The following is a 26,088-nucleotide window of genomic DNA, read 5'->3' as shown; positions in this document are numbered from 1 at the left end:
ATTTTTTCTTTTGTATTCTTTTTGATTTGTTAGAGCTTTTCCTATATTAAGGACCTTAGCCAAATTTCTGTCATTTATGTTACATATATATTTGCCCAATCTTTTCTTTTATATGTTGCATTTTGACTTACAGAAAATTTCCCCTATATTGCATAAACCTATTAATTTTTGCAAATACTTATTTTAACTACCGGCTAGAACAATGTATCGATTTGCAAACACTGCCTTTCTGTACTCACAGTTCACTGAACAATTTTACTCAAACTATTCACAAACATCTTTGACATTGTGTTTGTCCTCACTGGATCACTGTTGAGTTGCCTTTCGAGTCACCTAGAAGTTGTTCTGGGCGCATTGTGGTAGTCATTGGTGCTATCTGATAAATGTTTCTAGCTGTCCACAGTTTGGGTCCGTGATAACATCCCTTTGTGGTTGGGTGGGGTCCTGTAAGCCATTTTAATTAATGAGTTTTGAGTGGCAGTGACTGATACATAGTGTCATTTCTAGGCTGAACCATTGACTGGTCAGGGCCAAATGCCGTGGGACACCCTCTTTCCCTCGGCACAGTGACTAGCAATGTTCCAGATGCAAGCTCTGTTCTCTGAGAGACTGTGATAAGCAGAGCTCACTATTGACCATGGTGATGTGTAGCTGAATGAGAAATAAACCTTTGTGGTCTGAAGCTTCTGAGCTTTTGGGGCTATTTGTTACCACAGCATAATGTAGCCTGTCCGTACTGACACAGTTCATCATGTCCCCTTAATTTGGGTTATATCAGATGCACCATTAAAAAAAAAACTCTGTGTAATGCAGTCCCTGAATTTTTTATTCCAAGCCACAAGTGGCCATCTGTATAATATTAGAGCAGCCGCTGTTTTCATTTTTCCTAAATTGTGTATTCTTACTTTTGACAACTTATCCACCTACTGAATTGCTTTTTATTTGGGGGGATGAATAAAAACCTTTTAATCTGAAAAATATTAAGCACAACAAAAGTAGAGTGAATAGTATAATGAATCCCCACGGATCCATTGCTGAGCTTTAACAATGACCAGGCTTGCAGAAATTTTGAAAGGTTTTATGTAGTAATATTTCTTACTTAGTTTTGGTAAATATTTTCCTTTTGCTTTTATGCTTAGAAAGTCCCTCTCTGCCACAATATCAGTGATTGGATTATATTTCCATGCAGCTGTTTTGTGTGTTCATTATTTGTCACTTCTAGTCTTTTCTGTACTCCGTGTTGAAGGTGGTGGTGAATTCACAAAGGGCTTTAAATGGGGACGGTGGATCCTCCTGTAAGGAGCTACGCTTACGCTTACTTTCAGAAGGCTGCTGGCTTCACCTGTAGGAGAAAGGGGCTGGTCTCAGTTTGTGTTCCTTCATAAAAAGACCCTGAGACCAGGGCCAGGGAGCAGGTAGTTAATCTGGGGGGAGGTGGTCTCAAGAAGCCTAAGTTAGAGTGGCAGGGAGACAGGAAACAGGGAAGGGAGAAACATCCAACCGAGTGTGAGCTGATGAGCAGGTTGTCCCTGTGGGAGCTGGGGTCAACCTCTCTGGAGAGCCCCTGTGACCCTGCCACCAGGACAGTGCAGCTGGGTGGTGGCCCCTGGGGCGTTAACTCCTCCCAGTCTGGGCTGTGTGCACACTGGGGAGCACACTCCACTGGAGCCTGGCAGGTCCTCACCCAGAGGAGCAGAGAGGCCGGCTGTCTGGTGAGCAGGAAGCCACGGCTGGCTGGAGCTGTGTGCCACAGCCAAGTCACCAGGATCACGGCGTCTGCCTCATGTCCCCATCGGGTTCCACGGGAGTTCAAGGGTGTGCTGGTGGTGTCATGATCTCTGGAAAGGCCAACAATGGATGCTATGGTTGCCCTTGGCTTCTGATTAAATCCTTCCCTCAAGGCCATGTTTAATGGCGCCTATTGTTGCTTCTAATTATGACCTATTTTGCCATGTATCCACTTTGGAAGGAAGACCCTTATGCAATCCTGTCTCGTTTCTAGCAGGATCCAAACACACCATGATTAACCTTTCTGATGTCAAGGGGGTTGGTGAAGGGTTTACATTCCTGTCAATCCCTTAAGCTGGTTGGTGTTTTCACTGGGTTCAAATAAGTCACCGCCGCCAATAAGGCCACAGGGTGAGTGACCAAGGGTCTTGGTTCTCCTGGGACTGGGAGCTCCTTGGAAGTGGGACTTTCAGTGTTAAAAATGGGGAACCAAGATGGTTGACCATCCCACCTATGGCTGGCCAGCACTTAATAAGTTTCACCTAAAACCTGCCAGCCTTTTCTTCCATTTCTCTTGATCACAAATAACGGGGACTGTAAGTGCAACAATCATTTCAGAGAATGGATTGCAGACTCCACACTTTGGCAGCTCCTGCTCAACTGTGAACCTTTGCTTGGTTTCAAAGCATAAATCAGGGCTCATGGAGTGTTCCTGAGAGCTCCTTGGCAGGAGGCATCCATTGCCTGCCAGAGGCCCCAACATTTGCTGCCACTGTGTCAGCCCCACTGCTCTGATTAAGTTTCAGCAGGCTGCACCAGGGCTCTGCCTCGCCAACACCCAATTCATCAGCATCTCCCTAGGCAGCCCTCTGCCCCCCTTGCCTGGATGGTTCCTTTCGAGCCACACTCTTGCAAGTGATCTCTCTTTACTGCATTCCAGCCCGAAGATCTGGGATCTGTGCTTGGGTCCTTCGAAATCCCACAGGGATTGATTCCTAAACAATCAATGCTCTGTCTCATCTGTCAGAGGGCTTTCTGTAGCCTCGTCTTTAAATATTCCTGTAGCCTTGTCTATTTCTGTAGCCTTGTCTTTAAATATTCCCTCCGGTAGCAATCCTGAACCGTGATTACTAAGAGGTTGGGGTGTAGCCATCAGAGCCAGCCACAGACTTACCAGGGTTACCCTGGGTAGCTGTACTTCCTCAAGATGCGGAAAGAACTTCATGAATCAACTGTCACTTTCCAGGCCCTCTGTGTTGTCGGAATTGCCTTCTGGTTGTCAGGACAGCGTCAGACTCCGTGGTCCCCAACGTCTGGGCTCTGTTACTCCACCAGTCTCTGCAAAGGCTGCGTCTTTCTGACCAGCAAACACATCACCTTACTGGTCCTTTATTACCCAGACAGCGATGACTCCAAGCCTAAGATTAGGTTTTGTCAACCTGCACCCTCGAGATGGCAGCAGATGGCAGTGGGTGTCGGCCCACGTCCCTTAGACCTTCCGTGCACTGCAATTTCCGAATGCCAGCACCGCATCGGCATCTCTTTGTGGAAGGGCTTTCTCCCAAGAGGCTGACAGCTGGTGGGCACGCCTGCCCCAGGGGGGCCGCAAGTACTGTGGCATTTATGTGGATCAGGATTTTCACCTCTGATAGCTTCAGGGTCCACGTGGTTTTCCAGCTTCCTGGTGGGACTGAGCTCAGGGTGTTCCCAGTGGTGGCTGGCTCGATGACACACACTTTCCTGGTCCCTTTCTTCCCTGTCACACCTCCCCATTCACTGCTGGGGTTCCCTTTGCCTCCCAAAGCAACTACTTGAACAATCCTTGTTTCAGCGTCTGCTTTTGGGGGGGGGCTCCCAAACTAAGAAAAAAGTCAATTATTGGATATTTCATAATTCAGGGGTCTAGGACTGTCACCTACTTCCCACAGGAGATGTGAAAAATGCTTTTACTATATGGTCAACACGTAGACTAGAAAGGGGAATAAAAAGTTGCCTCCTCTTTTTTCTTGTCTGCTCCTTGCTGCCTCAAGTATTCATTGAGCAAATTTAGGAGATACAAACTCAAATCCCTAAGGAGTCAGGTCGATGATGTTTATGTGGAGAACAAATGTCAGACAATTGGGAGTGGGGAGGTCTGTGGTGAAGAACACATCCCCAGAAAGGTCTCTCGACTCTTTTTCCTCTTCCTCTATCATTACTATGTTGGTCAAACAAAACCTACCTGCAGGATGCTAACATTCAAAGACAAGCATAAAACCTACCTTTGTCCACTAGGTAATTATCTGACTCCTTTGTTTAGGTGGAGACCATCTTTCAGAGGTGGACTTTCCTTTAGAGTAGACCAGACAACTGAAATAACTGAGAGGAGATCTTTGCTCATGTGTCATATACCATCATGCACGAGATTCTGCAGTTCTTTCCCCCCAAATTGTCACCCTGAAGCAAGGAAAGAACCACTCCCACAGCTTGGGGTTTCGAAAGTCGAATGAGAAATCATGCATTTTCCATTATACTTCACTTTCTAAAATATTTACATGCTGTCATCTGAAGATAAGTCATAACAATTTTTCTCTTAAGTTTTGGAGCAGTTGGCATGCTTTCCAGAACAATCACACTTGAAAGGGCCTTTTTAGTTGCGACAGGGGAGGCTACAGATGGAGGAGAGAGAAATACTCAGACTTAAGATGCGGGGAACAGTTCAGAAGTTGTGGAAAATGACAGGAGCCACTGGGGGATGTGCTGCATTGAATGCCTTGTGCATTTGTAAATTGCGACTGAGGGCGGATGTCGCCTACATGTCTCTCTGTCGGCCTTGTGTGTCAAAAAAAATGCTTCTCAGTGGAAATCCATGTCTGCTGGACATCTGCCAAGTGTCCCCCAGGGGACTTGTTGTGACCCGGTCCTGGGCTCGGATGTGTGACCATTTCTCTCCAGCCACACAGTGAACAGTGCGATATGCAAACAAGCTGCTTGTGCGTCTAAGTTTCATCCTAACAACTCCCAAGGGTTGAGGCACTGAAATGGCACTGAAATGGGGCAGCACCATCGCCTCCTACCCCCTCACCCCTCGATCCTGTCGCTAAGCCCCCTCTATAAACTGAACTGTGCTTTTCAAGCATCAGGGGCCCTTGTGGCTGTCTCAGATGGGCTGAATGTCAATGGCATCATGAGAATTTTTGCAAGCTTCTCTTCTGAGGAACGATATTAGAGAATGAAGGAAAGATGACTCTCAAGGTGCCAGATGAGAATGAGTTGTAATGGGATCAATGGTCAGCCATCTTGGCTTTCAAAAAGGGAGTCAGGTGACATCAAGAGTAACTAAAAAAGTGACCATACTGTTTCTGCACTGCTCGAGTCTGGCGAAATCTCTTTTTTTGACTATCCCTTCTAAGACTGAAAGGTGTATGGTTTTCTAGGGCTGCTGTAGGAAAATACCACAAACTGGGTGGTGTAAACCACAGAAATATATTGTCTAGACATTCTGGAGGGTCAAAGTCAAGGTGTTGAGAAGGCTGGTTCCTTCTGAAGGCTGGGAGTGAGAATCTGTCCCATGCCTCTCCCCTAGCTACTGACAAGTTTGGGTGTTCCTTGACTTGTAGAGGCATCACCCTGATCTCTGCCTTCATGTTCTCTTGGCACTCTTCCTCTGCATCTGTGTCCAAAAATATTTAAAAAATCATGTTTTTTATAACATGATTTTTTTAAAATGCTTATTTATTTTTGAGAGACAGACAGAACGTGAGCAGGGGAGGAGCGGAGAGAAAGGAAGGCACAAGACACACAATCTGAGGCAGGCTCCAGGCTCTGAGCTGTCAGCACACAGCCCGACGCGGGGCTCGAACCCACGAACTGTGAGATCATGACCTGAGCCGAAGTCCGATGCTTAACTGACTGAGCCACCCAGGCGCCCCTAAATTACCTTTTTAACACAGACATCAGTCATATCAGATTAGGGGCCCACTCTGCCCCAGAATGAACTCGTTTTAACTAATTACATCTTTCGTGGCCCTATTTCCAAATAAGGTCCCTTCTGAGATATGGGGGGGGGGTTAGGATTTCAATATGTGAGTTTTGACTGGGGGTGGGGAAAATCCAGCCCAATACAGAGAAGAAACATGGTGTTATATTTCTATCGAGACTTCTGGAAGATTTCAATGGTTTAGAAGAAACTTCTCCATCAGAGGTCTGGAAAGCCAGTGTGGGGGTAGACAGCTGCCACTTGACATTACCGGAATGGAAAAGAAGGGGCTCTGTTAGCAACCTTCTGACTGATCTCTGACCCTTCAAGTTCTAAACCTTTCCAACAGAACCACATTTGCTAGTTTTGGAGCCCACCAGAGAGAGGAGTGTCTCCCCTAATTTGGGGTCAAGATTCCCCCTCAGGCATTGGAGGGGAGCAAACGGCAGTTGGAATAGAGCCTGACAGGTTGTGACAAACAAGAATGCTAATGGCGTCATGTCCACGTAGAAAGAGCACATGAACATAAGCCCCAAGCAAGAGGAAAAGTGGATTCAGAGAAGGACACACAGAGCCAGTGAGAGACAGGAACTATAAGCATGGCCAAGACCCACGACCGTGGGGCCCCAGTGGGAATCTCCACACACTCTCGTGGCTGGAGCCCTGCAGCCACGCTGGGTCCAGAACGTCTGTCTGGTCTCAGCCTGTACAAGGTTCTACCTGAATCCCCTCTCAGTGCCCTTGTCTGTCCTCGTGCATCCCTATAAGAAACCCCTGAAGTTGAGCCACTGGGCCCCTGCTCCTGCAGCTCAGAGACAAACCAGAGCATCTGGCTTGGTAATCAATCCCTTCAACATACCGCCTGGATAGGGTTGTGCAGTGTGTCAGAAAATGAGTCACCTCTGCCACCTTTTCCTAGTCACTGGGGATGTTTTTTTAAGTTTTATTTATTTTGAGAGAGACAGAGACAGCATGAGTGGGGGTGGGGTGGAGAGAGAGAGAGAGAGGGGTGGGGGAGAAGGAGAGAGAGAATCCCAAGCAGGATCCATGCTGCCAGCTGTGGAGCCTGATGTGGGGCTCAAATCCATGAACCGTGAGATCATGACCTGAGCTGAAACCCAGAGTCAGAAGCTTAACTGACTGAGCCACCCAGGCACTCCAGCACTGGGGATTTTTTAAAACCACATTATCTTGTGGTCGGATATATTTTCTAGAAGTCAGTTAGAGCAGTACCTCTCAAACTTGAGTGTGACCTTGTTAAAATGCAAATACTCTTTAAAGAAATTAAAAAAAAAATTTTTTTTAACATTTATTCATTTTTGAAAGGCAGAGAGAGACAGAGCACAAATGGGGGAGGGGCAGAGAGGGAGACACAGAAACAGAAGCAGGCTCCAGGCTCCGAGCTATCAGCACAGAGCCTGACGCGGGGCTCGAACTCATGGACCGCGAGATCGTGACCTGAGCCGAAGTCGGCTGCTTAACCGACTGAGCCACCCAGGCACCCCTAAAAAAATTTTTTTAATGTTTATTTTTTTTTGAGAAAGAGACAGAGACAGAGCATGAGCGGGGGGAGGGGCAGAGAGAGAAGGAGACACAGAATCTGAAGCAGGCTCCGGGCTCTGAGCTGTCAGCCCAGAGCCTGATGCAGGGCTTGACCTCATGAATAGTGAGATGATGACCTGAGCTGAAGTCAGACGCTTAACGGATGGAGCCACCCAGGTGCCTCTAAAATGCAAATTCTGATGTATCAGGTGGGTGGGTGGGGTGGAGCCTCTGCATTTCTCATGAACTTGCAGGTGGGCCAGTGGTCACACTTTGAGCACCACTGATGTGGATTATTTTAGCAAAGAAGAAAACGAGGCACAAAGAAGCTAAGGACTAATCTGAAATCCTATGGCCAGAAAGGGTTAGGATTGAGATGAGAATTCTGGCCTCCCAGCTCTCAAGCTCAGCTCTCTAACTTGCTCATCCCAGTCCTTAAAAAAGTCCCTGCAGCAGAAGCACACCTCTTGTCATGCAAGATGGCTGTCTAGTGAAAATGAAGATGGGGACAGGCCAGCAGAAGAGCCCAGGGTTCTGATGATCCAGTGCCCCAGGTGCTTCCCTGGGTGTGGAGCCTGTGACAGCCGTGATCGGGAGAGAAATCACGAATGGAAAGACACAGGGGCCTGGCTGTGTTCCAATAAAACTTTATTTGCAAAGACAGCTAGTGCGTTGGGTCTGGCCTGTGGGCCAAGGTCAGCTGAGCCCCTCTCTAAGGGGCTGCACTTTGTTTGACCTACTGTTTACTATTTAGGACCCAGACACTGTTGATTTTTGTCCGTTGAGATGGTTTAGTCCATTAAGACTAGGAATTGCGGAAGCAAGAAACAGTTTGAGGATCCCAAAGTTAAAATTTACACCTTAATTTAATCAAATCAAATTGAACTCATTTAAGCAATTCTTTTTTTTTTTTTTTTTTAATTTTTTTTTTTCAATGTTTTTATTTATTTTTGGGACAGAGAGAGACAGAGCATGAACGGGGGAGGGGCAGAGAGAGAGGGAGACACAGAATCGGAAACAGGCTCCAGGCTCTGAGCCATCAGCCCAGAGCCTGACGCGGGGCTCGAACTCACGGAGCGTGAGATCGTGACCTGGCTGAAGTCGGACGCTTAACCGACTGCGCCACCCAGGCGCCCCTAATTTAAGCAATTCTTAAACAAATTTTATACTTCATAGTATTCATAGATTTGGATTCCATAGAAATATGAAAAAGGACATGAGAACAAAAGTTAAGGAATGATTTTTGAGGCCATGGTTGGTGAACAGAGGGGAGAAAATGCGATAGGAGAAGACTTAGCCTAAAAAAACCCCACACTGTTAGGCCCAAACTTAGTTCTGAGCTTCCTGGCAGCCAAGGGAAAGAATGAACCTCATTTCTAATGTCTTAGAATGGGTTCACTAGAAGCAGAGCCCAAGGCAGGGACTTGAGCTCACCAGGTGTATTAAGAACATGCACTAGGGGGAAATGTGCCAATGAGGGAGTGAAACAAGATAGGCGAGGTAGGAACCTCAAAACGGTGTGCTCTCAAGCAAAGTCAACCCTTGCTTGGCCTGATTCACTGGGGTCTCTGGAGCATACATTACACCACGGAGTGGTACCTACTGGGGCCAAGTGGTCTGGACTCTTCTCCCTGAATCAATCATTGGCTGTGGGCTGCCTCCTGGGTGTGTGTGTGGGCATAACCATCTGGATGAAAGCCCCCCATAAGCTAGGGCAATTCTACAGAGAAGGGGCAGCTGTGTGAGTCATTGTAACTGGGGGGTTCCCCCTCCCCACCCCACCCCCACCCGATAAAGGGGACGTAGTGGGCACCACTGACGTTCACCACAGGCACCGTTTTCTATAGGACTTTTAATCTTTCAACCATCCAATTTCATTCATGTATTAATTCCACATCTACTTATTGAACAGCTGATCCACTTTTCAAGCACTAGGCCAGTTTCTGAGACTAGCCGGAGAGGAAAAGACCTGTTCTCTGACCTTAGGAAACGTATAGAAAACGTTGCCTTCACGATTATCAAAAAGATAAGTGTTGGTGAGGATGCAGAGAAAAGTGAACCCCTGTGCCCTGTTGGTGGGAACGTAAGTTGGTGCAGCCACTATGAAAAACAGTATGGAGGTTCCTCAAAACATTGAAAACAGAACTACCATATGATTCAGCAGCCCCACTTCTGGGATAATCTGAAGGAAATGATAGTACTATTTTTTAAAAAATTTATTTAAGTAGACTCCATGCCCAGTGTGGAGCCCAAAGTGGGGCTTGAACTCATGATCTTAAGCTCAAGCCCTGAGCTGAGCTCAAGAGTCAGATGCTTAAACGACTGAGCCACCCGGGTGGCCCTGAAATTACTATCTTTAGATACCTGCACACTATTTCACGTCAGCGTTATTCACACTAGCCAAGAAATGGACACAACCTAAGTGTCCATCAATGCACGAATGCATAAAGAGAATACTGTGTATACACATACATATATACCACCCCCCCCACACACACCAGAATATTATTCAGCAATAAAAAGAAGGAAATCCTGCCATTTGTGCCAACTTGGATAGACCTTGAAGGCATTATGCTACTTAGTTGTCCACTCTAATTTTCTTCAATATTTTTACATGTCTAAGCTACTGTTAAATTTCAGGTGTTTCATACCCATACCTATTTTAGTGATATAAATGTGTAAATAATAGGTTCATGTATATTTCACATAGACCATAAATAACAAAGATAAACATAAAACGGATGCATTTTGCAATTAATTTGTAGCAGTGCTAGTTTATATATCCAAATATGGCCATATCCGTTTCATCCATTTGAAATTGGCCAAAATCCAAGAAGCAGACTTTCTAAAAATTCCTAAAAGGCAGTTGCAAAAGTCCATATACTAAACCTCACACACTTGTCTTTCCCTCAGTGAGGACCTGGTTACTCTTACTGTGCCACCATTGTTGTAATCTTAAAAAAAAAAATGTTTTTTAATGTTTATTGTATTTTTGAGAGATAGAGACAGAGTTTGAGCAGGAGAGGAGCAGAGAGAGAGAGGGAAATATGGAATCCGAAGCAGGTTCCAGGCTCTGAGCTGTCAGCACAGAGCCCGATGCGGGCCCTGAACCCACGAACTGTGAGATCATGACCTGTGCTGAAGTCGGATGCTTAACTGATTGAGCCACCCAGGCACCCCACCATTGTTGTAATCTTGGGAAAATGCGACTCCTGCCCATGGCTGGTTAGACAGGCAAACTAAAAGCACCAAGAGAGTATCACTATCACCTGACGGTAAGTCCAGTCCTGAAGAAAACTCTAAATACAACAAAATGATTAAGTACTCTTGAGTGGTTGGTGTTGTGGCACAAATGGCGATAATTTGGCACATCACAAGGGCACTAGAAGACTCAACAGTTTGGCAATTCAAATCTGGAGACTTCTATCCGAGGCCCAGGACTCTTAGAGCTGGGACAGGCCATCCCCAATGTGCCCTGAGTTCTTGACACATAAAATTCACAAGCTTAGTGAAAAAAAAACCAAAAAACAAAAAAACCCTATGCTTTACTCCACAAAGTTTTGGGGGGACAGGTTAAGCATCCACAATGGCCTGGATCAACACCAACCCTTCCCGGGGCACTTCTCACTACCAAACACTGGTATATTTATCTCATTTACACCTTACAATGATCCCAGGAGAAATGTAGGATTATCACAATTTTACAGGCAAGAGAACAGAGGCGCAGCGAGCGAGGTCAAGTCATTTGCAGATACACCCAGACGCTGACTGATGGAAATGGGACCTGAACCCAGAAGACTGATCCCAAGGCCTGGCTCAGGTCTTGTCCGATGTGACCCCTACTCTGAGATGCATGGAGGGTACCAACTTCCCCTCCATTGGTCGCTGACCTGGCTGCCCTCCCTTTGGGGGCTCTGCCTTGGTCTCTTTTCCTTGAGTTTGTCCATTCCTGGGCTAATCCCAGGGATGGGCAACCTGGAAATCCTGTGGCTCACAGCCCTGCCATTGGAATATCGTGGATCCACCACCCCGTTTGCACCCAGACTCCACTGCCTGGGGGCTGCTCCCAGCTGTTGTGTGGCAAGGTGGGGGTGCCAACACAGACCCCCAGGGTGGCCGTCCTTCCTCCCCGGTCTTCACAGGGGTCAGACTAACATCACCATCTGCCACCTTACTCCCCCTCCCCTTTGTCCTTTAAAGGAGTCCCCTCTGATAAATCTGCACTGCTAACCCTGTTTGGGGATCCATTTCTTGGATGCCCTGAGCTAATGCACAGGGTAACAGCCCCACCTCTGCCCCATTCCCTGCTCCTTGTTTCATTCTCATCACCTCCACTGGACACCCCACCCTCCACCCCTCCCTCCAGAGGACCTAGGCCTGGTGGGCGCAGGAATGATCTTACCTTGTTGACGCCATCGGCCATGGCCTGAAGCGTGAGCTCCCGGGGTCCATCCACTGTCTTCCCGTTGTCTGTCGGGCCCCAGCTGGCACTGTAGATGTCGATCAGCTGAGGCATGTGGCTGATGGAAGAGGCCTCAATGATGTCTGTCATGAATGGCTGGTCTAGCATCCGGATACCTGTGGACCCAATTGGACAGGGAAACACCATGTTTTGGTCCCCCAGTGCACTGGAGATGGGGGAGGGGTGATGGGGGCTCAGGTCCTGGGTGTGGTTGGAGGGTCTGCCACCTGGGTGTCCTGGGGGACGCTGCAGAATCTGGAGTCCAACCTCAGGCTGTGTGGGCTACACCTTTAGAGGCTAAAAGAACGACACATACACTGTCCCACTCAATCCTTTTAGGACTCCACCCACACCTTTCCTTATATAACTGAAGAAATTTTTTCCCACTGGAAACTTTACTAGAATTTCTAATGGGGAGAGACCACCTTTGCTGAAGAGATTCCTTGATAAGTCTATTTCCTTTTCTCTCTCTCTCTTTTTTTTTTTAGCACGCGCGAGAGAGCACGTGCATGTGAGCAGGGGGTGGGAAGAGGGAGAAAGAGAGAGAGAGAAAGAGAATCTCAGCGTGGAGCCCCATGTGGGGCTCTATCCCATGGCCCTGGGATCATGACCTGAGCTGAAATGAAGAGTTGGACATTCAATTGAGTGAGTCACTTAGGCGCCTCTTGATAAGTCTATTTCTTTTATTTCTTTTTTTATTTTTTAATTTAATGTTTTATTTATTTTTGAGAGAGAAAGAGAGGGAGAGAGAGAGAGAGTAAACGAGCAGGGGAGGGACAGAGAGAGAGAGGGAGACACAGAATCCGCAAAGCATGCTCCAGGCTCTGAGCTGTCAGCATAGAGCCAGACACAGGGCTTGAACTTGGGAACCACAAGATCATGACCTGAGCCGAAGTCGACGTTCAACCGACTGAGCCACCCAGGTGCCCCGACAAGTCTATTTCTAGGTGGAAGCTCAGCCTCCAGTGACTAGGTATTGACCAGGGGCCAGAGGAGGGGGGCGGGGAAATAAACCCACTGTGCCTGACAGTGGGCTGGGAGGAATTCCATTGATATTGAAATTTTAAGAGAAAATCCTAGAGGTTAAGGGGCAGAGAGAGGAATAGGGACAGTGCAAAGATCGAGGGAGTCAGAAAAAGATGATTCCCAAGTTGCATGGTAGCTAGAAGGGGCTGTGGGGAGGACAGAAATATTGTATGGGTAATTCTGAAATATCCTGGAAATGGGGTGCATGATACAACCCCCTCCTCTTTCTCCCCTATGTTACCTTGGTAAAGTTTGTGCTACTCCAATAACCTGTAGGAGCGACTTCTGGCTGGGACATTAAAAAATTTGAGTCCTGCAGTCCACGAGTGTGTGTGGGTAAGCTTGAGCTGCACAAACGGATGCAGAAGGGACATGCCTGTGGGCGTCCACAGTTCACACCACCTTCCGGCTGTCCAGAACAAGCCTCTCCAGGGTGAATGCAGCAGCCGCCACTGGGATGGGCATTTTGCCCTACTACTACCCTCCAGACATTGCTGCTTGGTGCCATGTCATACTGTTCTCTGCCTGACACGCTATTTCTCTTCTGTGCTAAGCAGCCTAGAATGTTAGAGTTGCTGACCTAAGTTGTTCGGTCCACAGGAGTCAGGAAGTAAAGGGGCCGGGCTCTACACCATCAAAACCTGGATCCTGACACCTCTTACCTATATTTACCATGGCCAAAAGACATGATTGCACAAACATCTCTCTCTAACATAGCATAACATTTAAATAAGGACAACCCAGGTCCTTGCAGGGCTTGTGATGCTGACATGAAATTGTCTACTCTCTAAGGGTCTCTCCTCCCTCCTCAGTGTCCCATAGCTACCCTTTGTCCTTGCATACAACTTCCCCCAGTGCTCCTCCTTCTCCTGACTAACGTATGTGTTTAGTAGGCATTTCCCCAGCAGTCTTTCCGGATCCGGCATCCCCTGTGAGCACCACACTTTCAGCCTTCCAGTATAATTATTTGCTTGTGAGTCTCATTTGTGGAAGATTACAACCTAAAGCAAGCACTGCTAAGAGAGTCATCCAAAATAGGGGGTGGGGAGGACATGGAGGAGGCAAAGTCTCTGCACGGCTCTTGTTTCCATTTTTGGAAGCCACTGCCGACTTTTGACTTTGGTCAATGACAATTTGTTGATTGCACCTTCACCACCTCCTGGAAAACATCCTTTTGCTTTAGACTGAAATAGACATAATATAGCATTTGTTAGCTGAATAGCCAACCTTAGATAGTCAGTTTAACACTGTTAGTGCCAAAGATAATGCTTCCAAAACAAGTTGGACCTTGTGGTTTTTGCCTGTTGAAGCCTGCACTCCCCGCTCTCGGTTCTGAGCACGCTTGCATTTCAGTCGACTCTGTGTCTCCTGGACTGCGATCTCTGAGACCCAAATAAATGCTTTTAGTTGCTTCATAGCTCTTCTGCGTCAACACAGTCATCACTACACAGCAAAATCTTTTGAGTACAGGGCATGTGTCCATTTTGTTCTTTTCTTGTGTTCTAGGTTTTCAGCATTATTTTAAGCTTAATAAATATTTGGTGAATAGATGTATAGTGTCGTTACTTGAATTGATTTTTTTTCCCTAACAGAAAGGACAGGTCCAGAAGAACAAATAATAACATGTCGAGATTTCCCATCCTCTACCCATAAATCAGGTCACTATTCTTGCCAACAAATATCCAATTATCAGTTAGCATCCTTTCTCTTGGGAGAAGCTCATATTGAATGAGGAAAATCTTTGGTTTGAACTTTCCAGAAGCTAAGTTTTACGGTTCATTTTATAAGGGATAGGACATCTAAAGCGTCACATTTTGCTTTGGCCCTACCTGTAATTTTATTTATTTAAAAAAATTTGTTCGACAACAGTAAAGCAAATAGTGCAGCTGCTTTTGGCGAGACGCCATGCCCACCTTGTGGGCAGGGAAACCTCGCAGAGAGGCTGGTATTCACTTGCCTGCAAGGAGAAAACTCAAATGGTCTTGAACTTGTGTACAGGGTCGATGGCCGGAACTGAACAGCCTGCTTCAGCTGGAAGGTGAAAGAGATTCAGCCCTGCCAAAGTGGATCTGGACTGTCCCAGATGCCAACCGATGGCAACACTGAATTTCATCCACTGGATTTCATCCACTGCACCACAGCCAGTGTGGCGCATCCAGATCTGCCCTTTACCCTCTCTCTAAGCAGCTCCGGTGTCTCTGCCTCTTCCTCTTCCTGCCCTCCCTGGCTCTCTTTGTGCTGCACAGAACATCAGAGCTGCTGTGCATTAATCTTCTGACTGTTTCAGAGTCCAGGGAATCAAGGGCCGCCGCAGACTGGGAGCAAGGCTCTCATTCATATTCTGGGGCCAGGCGCCCGACATTCCTTTAATCTAGTTAAGCTCAGAAGGAATGAGGCGTGCATTAATTGAATGAGATACAGTGTTCATTTTTGCAAGCGACTGCACCATTAGTAGCCAAGACAGAGGCTCAGGGTGACCTGAGGGTTCTCTCTCTCCTCCGTCCCTGGATGCTGTAGGAGTTAGAGGGGGCACAGAGAGACAGAGACAGAGAAAGAAAGAATAAGGGAAGGCAAGAGAGTAAGGGCGAGAGCCAGAGGGAGAGAGGGAAGCCGAGGGGGCTAGGACTTGGTGTCTTCACATTTGTAAAATGCTCTCTACCAGCTGGTGTGATTCAATGGCATGGAGAAACCCAGTGCACGTCAAGATTCCTACCCTCCCACCCTGCAGTCCTGATCATTGCACTAATGACCGATGGGGACACTGTGACTTCCTTCTCTAAGAGCTGCAAGGCCCGGGGATTGGAGCTAAATCCTTTCTATCTCTGCTCATGTTACAAAAGGGGAACTTGTACCCGACACTGGCAAAGCCGCACCTGCCAGCAAACCTCAGTGTTGCTAATCACCACCTTTTGTGCTCATGAATATTAATCTGCAGGCCCAGGAGGGAATTCATGCTGATCTAGGTCTAAAGGATCGGAAAACATGTTCATCATGTGCTAATATGTGATTTTCATTGGTTTCTTTTAAAACTCGGATAAAGTACCTGTGAACTCAGTGAAATGTTAAGAATTCTACTGGCCAAATATGGGAAAGCAATTCATTGCTGCAGAGGAATTTCAGGGTATTTTGATAACAGTCAACCGTGCGTTTTTCAAACTCTTTTTCAGAACCTTTGAACAAAGGAGATCCCATTTCCAAAACTCAATGCATAAATCTGAATGCTCTGGCTTAGCAACAATGGCAGGTAAGGCCAATCCCACCTGGACTGGCCCTACCCTGCGGTGGCTCTGAGGACCTCCGTGGAAGCCCAGGTGTGGCGCTGTAGGGCCCGCCCCCTAATCAGCTACTGTGCCCTCATCTTATTCGCTGCCACCTTACTTTGTTTTATTCATAGCGGCCACCATTGTCTGATACTATCTTGTTCATGTGCTCATTCTTCTTCAGCCACGGCTTGTAAACTACGTGGAGACAGGCGTCTTGTTGGCTGGCTCACAGCTCTGTCCCACCACCCACAGCAGAACTGGGGACATGGTAGGCACCCAACAGTCACTGTGGAGCCCTGGAACGGATTGTCAGCAAGAGACAGCATCTCCTAAGGCGCGGAGCAGTTTTTGAGCTTTAACAATCTCAGAAGTATAAATCTGACAAATTCGCAAGGAACGTCATTTGAAGGGTTCATTGTTTATACTTGTGCATTTTATTTTGCTTTTGCAAAGTTTGAATACTATATTTTTAGTTTTAATTCTTTGTCTTAATCCCTTTGATCGAAGATGTTAAACACTTAAAAATCAAAAGTAAGAAAAGGATTAGGTTATTTTCTTAAAGAGTTACTTAAATAATGGCATTTTCAAAGTCAAAAAATGGAAATTAATTTTTTTTTCTTCAAAATTCATAAAAGTAAGCAAGTGGATAAGGAAATGTAAATAATTAAATCTTCAAATACACATAGTTTTGAAGTTATTAAAGCTTCAAGGTGAGCACTTCTGGAACATGTCGTATGTATGGGTTTACATGTTACAGAGTGTTAACTCTTTAGGAACCAGACTAATTGGAATTTTTCCTCCCTCCCTGCAATGTGTCATCTCGAAGAGGTGGTAACAACTGTGTCCGTGAAAAAAGGCAACAGAAATCAAAGAGAGAGCTAGTTTTAAGGAGGACGTTTCTCAAAGTCACACCTATCCAAAGGCAGAGTGGACTGTGTTGGAAGGGAGTGAGTTTCCTGTTGCTGGAGGTGTGTAGTTCCAGGCTGGATGCAGACTATTGGAAAAGTAGGAAAAGAGAAGTTGTTCAAGCATTTTAGTGTAGGGGGTCAATGGTAGAATTTCTGGCTTAGGGCATTCTAGGTGCAAAATTATCCTATAGCTTACAAGCTGTGTGGCCCCAGTTTGGTTCTCTGTAAAAGAGGGATACGAATATATATATATATATATAAAATTATAATATATTAATATAATAATAAATGTATAATAATTATTATATATAAATATATTTATATATTTATATAATTATTATATATTATATATTATATAGTTATTATATATAATATTATATATATGCAAAACTCTTTACTCAACTCTTTACACAACCTTATCATGCATCATTATATATGTATATATACATACATGCGTATGTATATATACATATACGTACACATATGTATGTATATACATATATGTACACATGTATATGCACATATATGTGTACATATGTGTATATGTACATATATGTGTACATATATGTATATATAAGTATATATACATATATAATGATGCATGATAAGATTGTGTAAAGAGTTGAGTAAAGAGTTGTGCATCGCACTGACACATTGGAAGAGTAAATAATGTGTTATTTACTACTACTGCTGCTATTATTATTGCTATTATTATTATATTGTTGCTACCCTTATGCAAGTATCTGTGGGTTTGTGGACTAAAGGATCTTTGGGGCCCAAGATTTTGAGATTCTAATGAATAGGTGGAAATGATGAGCCCCTGGAAATTTACACAGTCTATTTGTAACACCTGAATGGTGTTACATTATGGTCGATGGACGGTCGTGATACTCGTCAGCCTGGAGCGGCATAGGGCATAGGTATAAAGGGGTCCCCTGTCCCTTTTTCAATGGTGGGCCCTGGGGCAGCTCCTACTGGTGATGCCAGCACTTAGAACATTATCATGGTGCCCTTGGAAGGGAGGGAAGAGGGGAGAGGATATAAGAAGGCTCAAGTCTCCTTGGAACTAATTTGATTGAGATAAAATAGCAAAGGTGAGATGGTACTGGTGGAAGACAAGATACTTTTGCTTCCTGGTAGAAATTCTATCGGCTTTGGGTCCTTAGATCCTAATGCCCTTAATCTTACAACTCCATTCATCCATCCATTCTTCTGTCCAGTGATTAATCTCTACTGCTTACCATGGGTTTATTCACTGACCCTTCCTTCTCTTTATTCCTTTTTTGCTTCCCATCACTCAGCAAATAGGCTCTGAGCATCTGCTGGGTGCCAGACCTTGTTCTAGGTGCTGAGGTGACAGAAAACAGACAAGGCCCCTGTCCTCAAGCAGGCTGTTTTCTGCCTGGGGAGAAAGATATTGATCAAATAACCATGTACAAGAATGTGGGCAATAACTGGACAGTGGTTAGTGCCAGGAAGAAAAAACTGCATGCTTTATCAAGTGTAGATGAGAAGGCTGGTCTGGAGGTGATGCTGAAGGTAACAATGGGGAGCCTGAGAAGTGCAGGATAAAGAGGTGGCCGGGTAAAGCCTATAGGGGAGGTATTCTGGGATGAGGGAAGAGCAGATACAAAGGCCCAGCAGTACAAGGAGTGTGGCTACACTTCCTAATTTACACTTGCTAGGCGGTTTTATCTAAATTATATTTACCCAGGGACTAACCATATATGCACGGGAACTTGAAACATGATGAAGATGGCACCACAAATCAAAGGGACAGGATGGATTCCTGAATGGATGATATTGGCGTCATGTTGGGAGAAAAATATAACTGGATCCCAAGCCAGCATGACATGCAAATGTGGAATCCAGATGGACTAATGATCTCACGTGAAAGTCTGGGAGAAGAGATTTGCACTGACTGTAACCGGCCAGGAGCTAAGATCTAGGACATACCAAAAACACATGCAAATCAACAAGAAAAAGACAGGAACCCCAGTGGAAAAGTGAGCAAAGTTTATGAAGAAAAGAGAAACCCAACAGGCTAATAGGCAGATAAAGAGATGCTATATGATTTTTTCCTTTTTTCCCTTCAGAGGACCCATTTTATCATCTTATCTCCACTTTCCTATTTCTGGACTAAGATTCTACATCCCCTTAACTGAAACCTTTTTTTTTTTTTTTTTTTTTTTTTTTTTGAGGACAGGATGAAGAGAGACACAGGACTCAGGAAGGGCGTGGAACAAGACCTCGGGCGCCTCTCTAACCTGTGATGGGACACCTCCAGACTGCCAGGGACTAGCAATGATCCCAGATCACCAGCAGGTGGCGCTCTAGACATCCCTAGCTCAGAAACCCGCAAGAAAGCTTCTCTGGAAAGGTATGGTTCATTTAGAGTAATAAAAACTAGCCAACTTCTGGAATTGCCATCCAGAAATGTTTCCCATAAATTTGTAAGGTCTAGGAGGATGAAATTCCGCTTTTATTGTGATTCTTGAGTAACAGTCCAGGGCTTCCTCATGAAGAATTCCTCGTGCTTCTCCAGTAAAGCCCAGAGGACACTGGGTGTCCTAATGGGCACAGGATGATGGGGACCAGACTTCTGAGCCCCTTAAGCAGTTAGCACCAGCAGAAGTTGTTACAGAGGAGCACCACTGGGATTAAGGGAGTGGAAAAGGAGGCTCCTCTGCTTAAAATCTTTGTGTGGCTAGGCATGCCTCCCACTAGTTCTGGCCTATTTCTGGAACATTGGAGCATTGCTGTGAGACCTGAGCTGTCTGGGGTTTCACAAAGCACAGGTCAGGTCGTGTCTTTGAGGGATCAGGCTGCATTCACTCACCTTTGGGATTGGGACTCAGTTAGCAGGTGAGGCAGAGTTTATGGGTTGCACCTGCCTGAATCCACTACCCTGTCCAGGTGTCTTTGCCTGGGGGGAGGCATTCTTTGCCTCAGGACTATGCTCCACCCATGTGAACTGGCAGGCTGGACAGGGGGCTGGGGGGCCCGGGGGGACCGGCCCCCCCTCCCCCCCCCCCCCCCCCCCCCCAACCAGTGAGGGATGGGAGTTGGTAAACAGCCTCTTCACCTCGGGGGTGCAATTCTATAGTCCCTCAGAGCCCTGCTTGTCCTCAGCTCATCTACACACCCTTTGTTGGCTTCCCTCCCTTAGCCATCTCTCTTCCTCTTTGTCTCACTCTGGCTTCCTGGGATCACCCTCCCAAAGAAACTCCTTGCTCCTGTAAGCAATTCATAAAGGGAGCCCTCACTAAAATGGAATCAGGAGCCCAGAAGGGGGAGCCATATCACTCAATATCAATTACAGGAAGAATTGTCAATTACAGATCCCAGCAGAATTGTCAGCAGGAAAAAATCAATACTTTCCAGCCCCAACTGGAAAAGATGTAAATTGCATCTCCTATGAGAAACTGACTATCCACGCAACTCAGCCAAAGAGAAACCACCCTCACCCCAAACTCCTGCTTTTCTCCAATGGACTTCCATTCAAAACACCCCCTCCCAACTTTCTTCTCCCTAAAATGACATTCTTCCGCTTTGTGGGAATTGCCTGTGGTTTTGCTATAGCTTGCACGTCCTGAATTGCCATTCTCTGTTGTCCTAAATGTAAACCTGTTTTGCTGGTAAGATAACTGGCTCTTTTATTTCTTAGGTTAACACACTCAAATCTTTGTCTCACGCTTCCCTTTTAGGGAATTCCAATGAAAAGAGCAGGAAAATGAGGTACATTTGGTGAGCTGCTCAGATGTTTTCAGGGTGCAAATACTAGGAGAGAAAAGGATAGAAGGCAGACGGAGAAAGGGACCCCAGTGAACCCTCCTAACACTTGAGCTGCCCTTAACTCAATTTTGCAGGGAGTAGTTCTAAGAATCCCTGTTCAAAAAAGCCCAGTTACTTCAGGCTCCAAAAGTATTTTGAAACTGTACTTTGGGATCCAAATTATTTTGAAAACCATAATTGTGAATGGGAAATCCAGGTTTGAAGTTTTCAGTTGCCTCCGGTTCTGTCCTGTGGATGGGGAACCCACCTCGCCTCAGATACCACCCAAGGTACGAGCCTGGCTTATAAAATATTAACTGAGTGTTATTCTTTCCCCTGAGCTCATAATGGCTCCTGACATTTTAATGCCAGCATTTTGAATGCATACAAACTAAAGAGAGCAGAAACCCAAGGGGCAAAGCTTCCCCTATTTTGCATTTCAGAACCCTCCAGATGGATTCTTTTGTGAAATTCAGCACCCAGCAAGCCTCTTAGCAAACAGTGTTGAAAGAGGTTGGTGGTGGGTTTGTACAGGTTGTTCTTGCTTTATTTAGGTCCCTGGAAATGCAAGCGTCAGCACAAAGTATGTTTATGGTTCTCTTAAATTGCTAGGAAAAAAAATACCAAGACAGTTGTAAAAAAAAGAAAAACAAGGTTGAGTGACTCAGCCTGAACAAATTAAGAACCCATTTGAGGCAAAACTTGGAATGTGCCAGGAGTCACTCCATTCTCCGGCATCTTGTTGGCAGCTTATGAACCCCTCCTTCTCACTCCCTCTCTTTTTTGAGAGGAAGATGTTGGTTTCTAAGTTTCTAGTGATCTGCCACGTCATTTCTAAAGCCGCCTTTAGGATGAAATTGTCAAATGTCCTTCCTGTGGAACATGATACAAAGGTTTAGGTAGAATATATTTCCTTAAAGATGAGATGCACTGTGTAAAAAACCGTTTTTTAAAGAGCTTTGAGTATGTTTACAATAATTTGTATGCATCTCTTTATATTCTACAGTCTTTATTTGAGTCTTGTTGATAATGACACAAAAGAGTACAGCAGTGCAATTCCATTTATATTAAAGTTTAAAAACTGGCAATAACCAGTTTTTGTTGTCAGTAATCGGGATCATGGTTACTCATTTTCTTTCTTTCTTTCTTTCTTTCTTTCTTTCTTTCTTTCTACTTATTTTGACAGAGAGAAAGAGTGTGAGTAGGGGAGGAGCAGAGAGAGAGGGAGGGAGAGAGAATCCCAAGCAGGTTCCGCACTTTCAGCACAGAGCCTGATGCAGGACTCGAACCCATGAACTGTGAGATCATGACCTGAGCTGAAACCAAGAGTCAGATGCTTAACTGACTGAGCCACCCAGGCGCCCCACGATCAGGGTTATTCTTGTGTATATGGGTAGTAACTGGGAGGGGACATGACAAGGCCTTTGGGGTGCCTGTGATGTTTTGTTTCTTGATGGTTTCCTTGGATGTGGTGGGTTGTGAAAACTCACTGAGCTCATGAGCCGTGCCCTTTTCTGTATTTATGTTACACTCGAAAAAAAATCTGAGTTTATTGATACTGCCAGATCGATTAAAAAGATTGTCTTTTTCACTCTTGCTAAAGCTATTGGACCCGGCTCTGCTGCTCCAGTGGGAATTTTTGCCAGGCCCCAGCCAGGCTGGAGACTGCAGTGTGATGCCTTCTGGCTCAAGGCACCTGCTGTTTGGCAGGGACAGCTTACCTGCAACCTTAGAGTTGTATGCTACTCCGACCCCACAGATATTGTTGTTGGCCGCGGCAGAAACCTCCCCTGCGCATCGGGTCCCATGGCTGTGGAGAAAAATAGAGGGAAGTTAGACACGGCATCAAAAGACTCTGAGGGGAGGTTCCTTAAATTCTATCAACTGGAAGCAATTTGCTGTCGATGGTCTGGTTAGCCGGGGCTGGCAGATTTTCCTTCTGTGTATCGCCTTTCTTCCCCCTCTCCCCTCCCACCTATTTTCCTGACCTTGACCTGCTTCTACAAGAAGGAGGCTTCTCAGAGCATTTTCCACCTTGAAATCTGATCTTTACTTTCAAATCTGAAGTGTCTTCCTGCAGAAAATACACTTAGAGGCTTCCAGGAAACACCAAGCATGAGAGGACACGTGTGTGCTGGTCGGATCACAACACTTCAGCACTTCCTAGTGGTTGGAGCACTAGGATTGTGGATTAGTGGTTATTTTCAAGACTGGCTCTCTACACAGGCATGCAAGGCTGCCTGTCAGGTATAGGATAATGGTCACTTAACCTCTTCTGGAAGATAGCCTCCTTGGAGGGTGTATGGAATGCTATAGATTCCCACCTTCCTCCAGGAATAAGAAAGCATGTGTTGGCAACATTTTGCATGCGATTTCAAGGGACTCACAGAACCTTTGAGGCTGACCAGATTAAGGACCCCCGCCAGGCATTAGATAACCTTTCCAAGGTTTTCCCAGCCTTACGAGTCTGAGCAAGGCCTTCCCATGGCTTATGTTCTAGAACGTTATAGGGAGCAGACACCATTAATTTTTGTCCTTCTTGTTTTGCTCTCTCCTGCCTTCTACTAAAGGGTTCTAAACAGTTCTATCTGTCCTGTGTGCATTTCCCCTCCTGTTGGATTGAGCGGGCCTGGGGACTTGCTTTGACCCACAGAGCACAGTGGAGATGTGATGTATCACTTTGTAAGAGCTGACAGCTTGGTGCTGGGTGTCAACGGGGGGAGCCTGGGCTAGCCTACAAGTGAACGAGACCACGCGCGGGGGAGAGAGAGAGAGAGAGAGAGAGAGAGAGAGACCCAGCAATTTCTGCCATTCCAACACCTCAGATGAGGCTCCTGGCACGTGAGGGATGATGCCCTCCTCCTCCAGACCTCGCTTGATCACCCTAGTGGGCGGCACGTGGAGGGAGACTGGCTGTTCCTGCCCAGCTTACGGGTCTGTGAGCAAATAAGTGTTCATTCTTTTTTAGGCCACCAAGTTTTGGGGTAGTTTGTTAAGCCACAATGGACACCTGAAACCAGCAAAAACTCTGAGCCTATCAGAGTGTTGTGTTCTAGCCCTAAACAGCATTCAAGATGTGGGAGGTTCCAAAGGTACAAGTCCTCTGAAACTACTGGTCCCCAGTCCCCAAAAGTCCATTCTAATGGTCCATGAAGCAGCTAAAGGAATAACTGGGCCACATTATCCGCTCTGCTGGAAGAGTGTCAGCACTGCCTGCCGAAGGGACAGGGCGGTGAGCGTTGGCTTTTCCAAATACGATAAGGAAACATGGGTGAAGGGGTTTATTGGCTGCATGGCCCTAGGAGTTTAGATTTCTAAATTGTTGACTAGTGTGCTGTTTGTATCATCCTCTTGGGGCAAGCAAAGCTATTGTTTCAGCCCTTAAAGAACCACACCCGAGGACTGGGTGTGGGGAGGGGGATATATATATAATTATATACTCATCATATATTGTATGAGCAAAAGTGGGCGCCCCTGGGTGGCTCAGTCGGCTGAGCGTCCGACTTCAGCTCAGTTCATGATCTCGCGGTTCATGAGTTCAAGTCCCACATCTGGCTCACTGAGGTCAGTGTAGATAGAAGTCTGTTTTGGATCCTCTGTTTCCCTCTCTCTGCTCCTCCCCTGCTCATTCTCTCTCTCTCTCTCTCTCTCTCTCTCTCTCTCTCTCTCAAAAATGAATATACAGTAAAAAAAATAAAATAAATTAAAAAAGAAAGTAAATCCTACTTCCATAAAGGCTACATCTTTCATGGGCTCCAAATGTCCTTTGGAACAAGAATGAAATCTGTATAATTGTGTTCAGGTAAACCGTGTAGTTACAAGGGCAGAGGATGGCCCTCATGGTAAAAAAAATCTATGAAACAAAGTACTGAACACATCGCTGTCTACTTGTCTTTAAGTTTTCTGTGGATCACATTTGAAATTTTTGAGAAGGTGCTCAGTCTACAACGGATGAGATTTTCATAGCCACCTATTCCAAATGCTGAAGGACCTTATTCCAAATGCTGAAGGACCTTATTCCAAATGCTGAAGGAATTGCTAAATAAAGTTCTGAAAAGCAGCACGGAAGCACACACATATGTGTGTATATGTGTATGTATATATATATATATATATATATATATGTATGTTTGTATATGTACATATAATGAAATATGTACATTCTTTTAAAAATGTTTTTAATGTTTATTTATTTTTGAGAGAGAGAGCGTGATGGGGGTGGTACAGAGAGAGGGAGACACAAAATTCGAAGCAGGCTCCAGGCTCTGAGCTGTCAGAACAGGGCCTGATGCGGGGCTTGAACTCACAAACTGTGAGATCATGACCTGAGCCGACATTGGATGCCCAACCGATGGAGCGACCCAGGTGCCCCTGACATATGTACATTCTTTATGCTGATTCATAGATCTACTTTAAAAGTACATAATTGGAAGAGAGCCAAAGCATAAGAGACTCTGAGAAACCGAGAACAAACTGAGGGTTGATGGGGGGTGGGAGGGAGGGGAGGGTGGGTGATGGGTATTGAGGAGGGCACCTTTCGGGATGAGCACTGGGTGTTGTATGGAAACCAATTTGACAATAAACTTCATATATTGAAAAAAAAAGAAAAAAAAGAAAAGTACATAATTAAGTATATAATGATATATTTATATATAATATATACTCATACATTCTATATAATCCATATATTTAAATACATGCTTATATAAAGTACCTACCAGATATAAAGTACATATATATATCCTTTACCTATATGCACATGTATTTTTTAAAATGGAATTTAATGGATACTGATTAAATTAAATTATTTTTTATTTTTTTAATGTTTATTTTCGAGAGAGATTGGGAGACAGAGCACAAGTGAGGGAGGGACAGAGAGAGAGGGAGACACAGAATCTGAAGCAGGCTCCAGGCTCCAAGCTGTCAGTGCAGAGCCCAACACAGGGCTCAAACCCACGAACTGTGAGATCATGACCTGAGCCGCAATCGGCCGCTTAACCGACTGAGCCACCCAAGCTCCCCTGAACATATGAATATTGAAATAAAAGCTTAAAAATCAATGTCATGTCTAATTTGGCTAAGCACTAATTTCCTTATTATTTAATAATTAGCCCTGTCAAGATCTCCTCTCCGAGAGCTGACGTGTGCAATTAGGCCTTGCCTGGGATAGTCAGTTGTGCCAGCATCCTCGGAGAACACGGATGGCCTCATCGTGAGGGGAGCCCTGTTGCAGGTGACGAAGGAGGCAGGGAAACGAATACCCATCGGCCACTCACTAGGCCCTTATCTACTACCAGATGCCGTGCTCAGTGCCTTGCTCGCCTCGCCCTCTTCAGGCCTCCCGGGAGGGCTATGAGAAACCACGGCCCTGTTTTCACAGACATCAGAGCTGACTCTCAGAGGTGCTGGCCCGAAGGCGCACAGCTA

At 45.7% G+C, this 26,088-nt stretch overlaps 1 protein-coding gene across 1 annotated transcript in view; it reads right to left on the bottom strand.

Moving 5' to 3' along the window:
• The window catches only part of PCSK2 (proprotein convertase subtilisin/kexin type 2), a 281,880-nt gene that overhangs the window by 32,417 nt on the left and 223,375 nt on the right, over positions 1-26,088 (bottom strand). Inside the window, exons 7-8 of the mRNA XM_040447755.1 lie at positions 22,383-22,471; positions 11,631-11,806 (exon numbers count right to left, since the gene is read on the bottom strand). Coding sequence (XP_040303689.1) covers positions 11,631-11,806; positions 22,383-22,471 — 265 coding nt within the window. The remainder of the gene's footprint in view (positions 1-11,630; positions 11,807-22,382; positions 22,472-26,088) is intronic.

Source organism: Herpailurus yagouaroundi, unplaced genomic scaffold (genome assembly GCF_014898765.1).
Source record: "Herpailurus yagouaroundi ecotype Mexico unplaced genomic scaffold, PumYag 196, whole genome shotgun sequence".
Lineage (NCBI taxonomy): Eukaryota > Metazoa > Chordata > Mammalia > Carnivora > Felidae > Herpailurus > Herpailurus yagouaroundi.
Note: the sequence above shows the minus strand (reverse complement) of the source record. Positions and strands in the feature narration are given on the sequence as shown.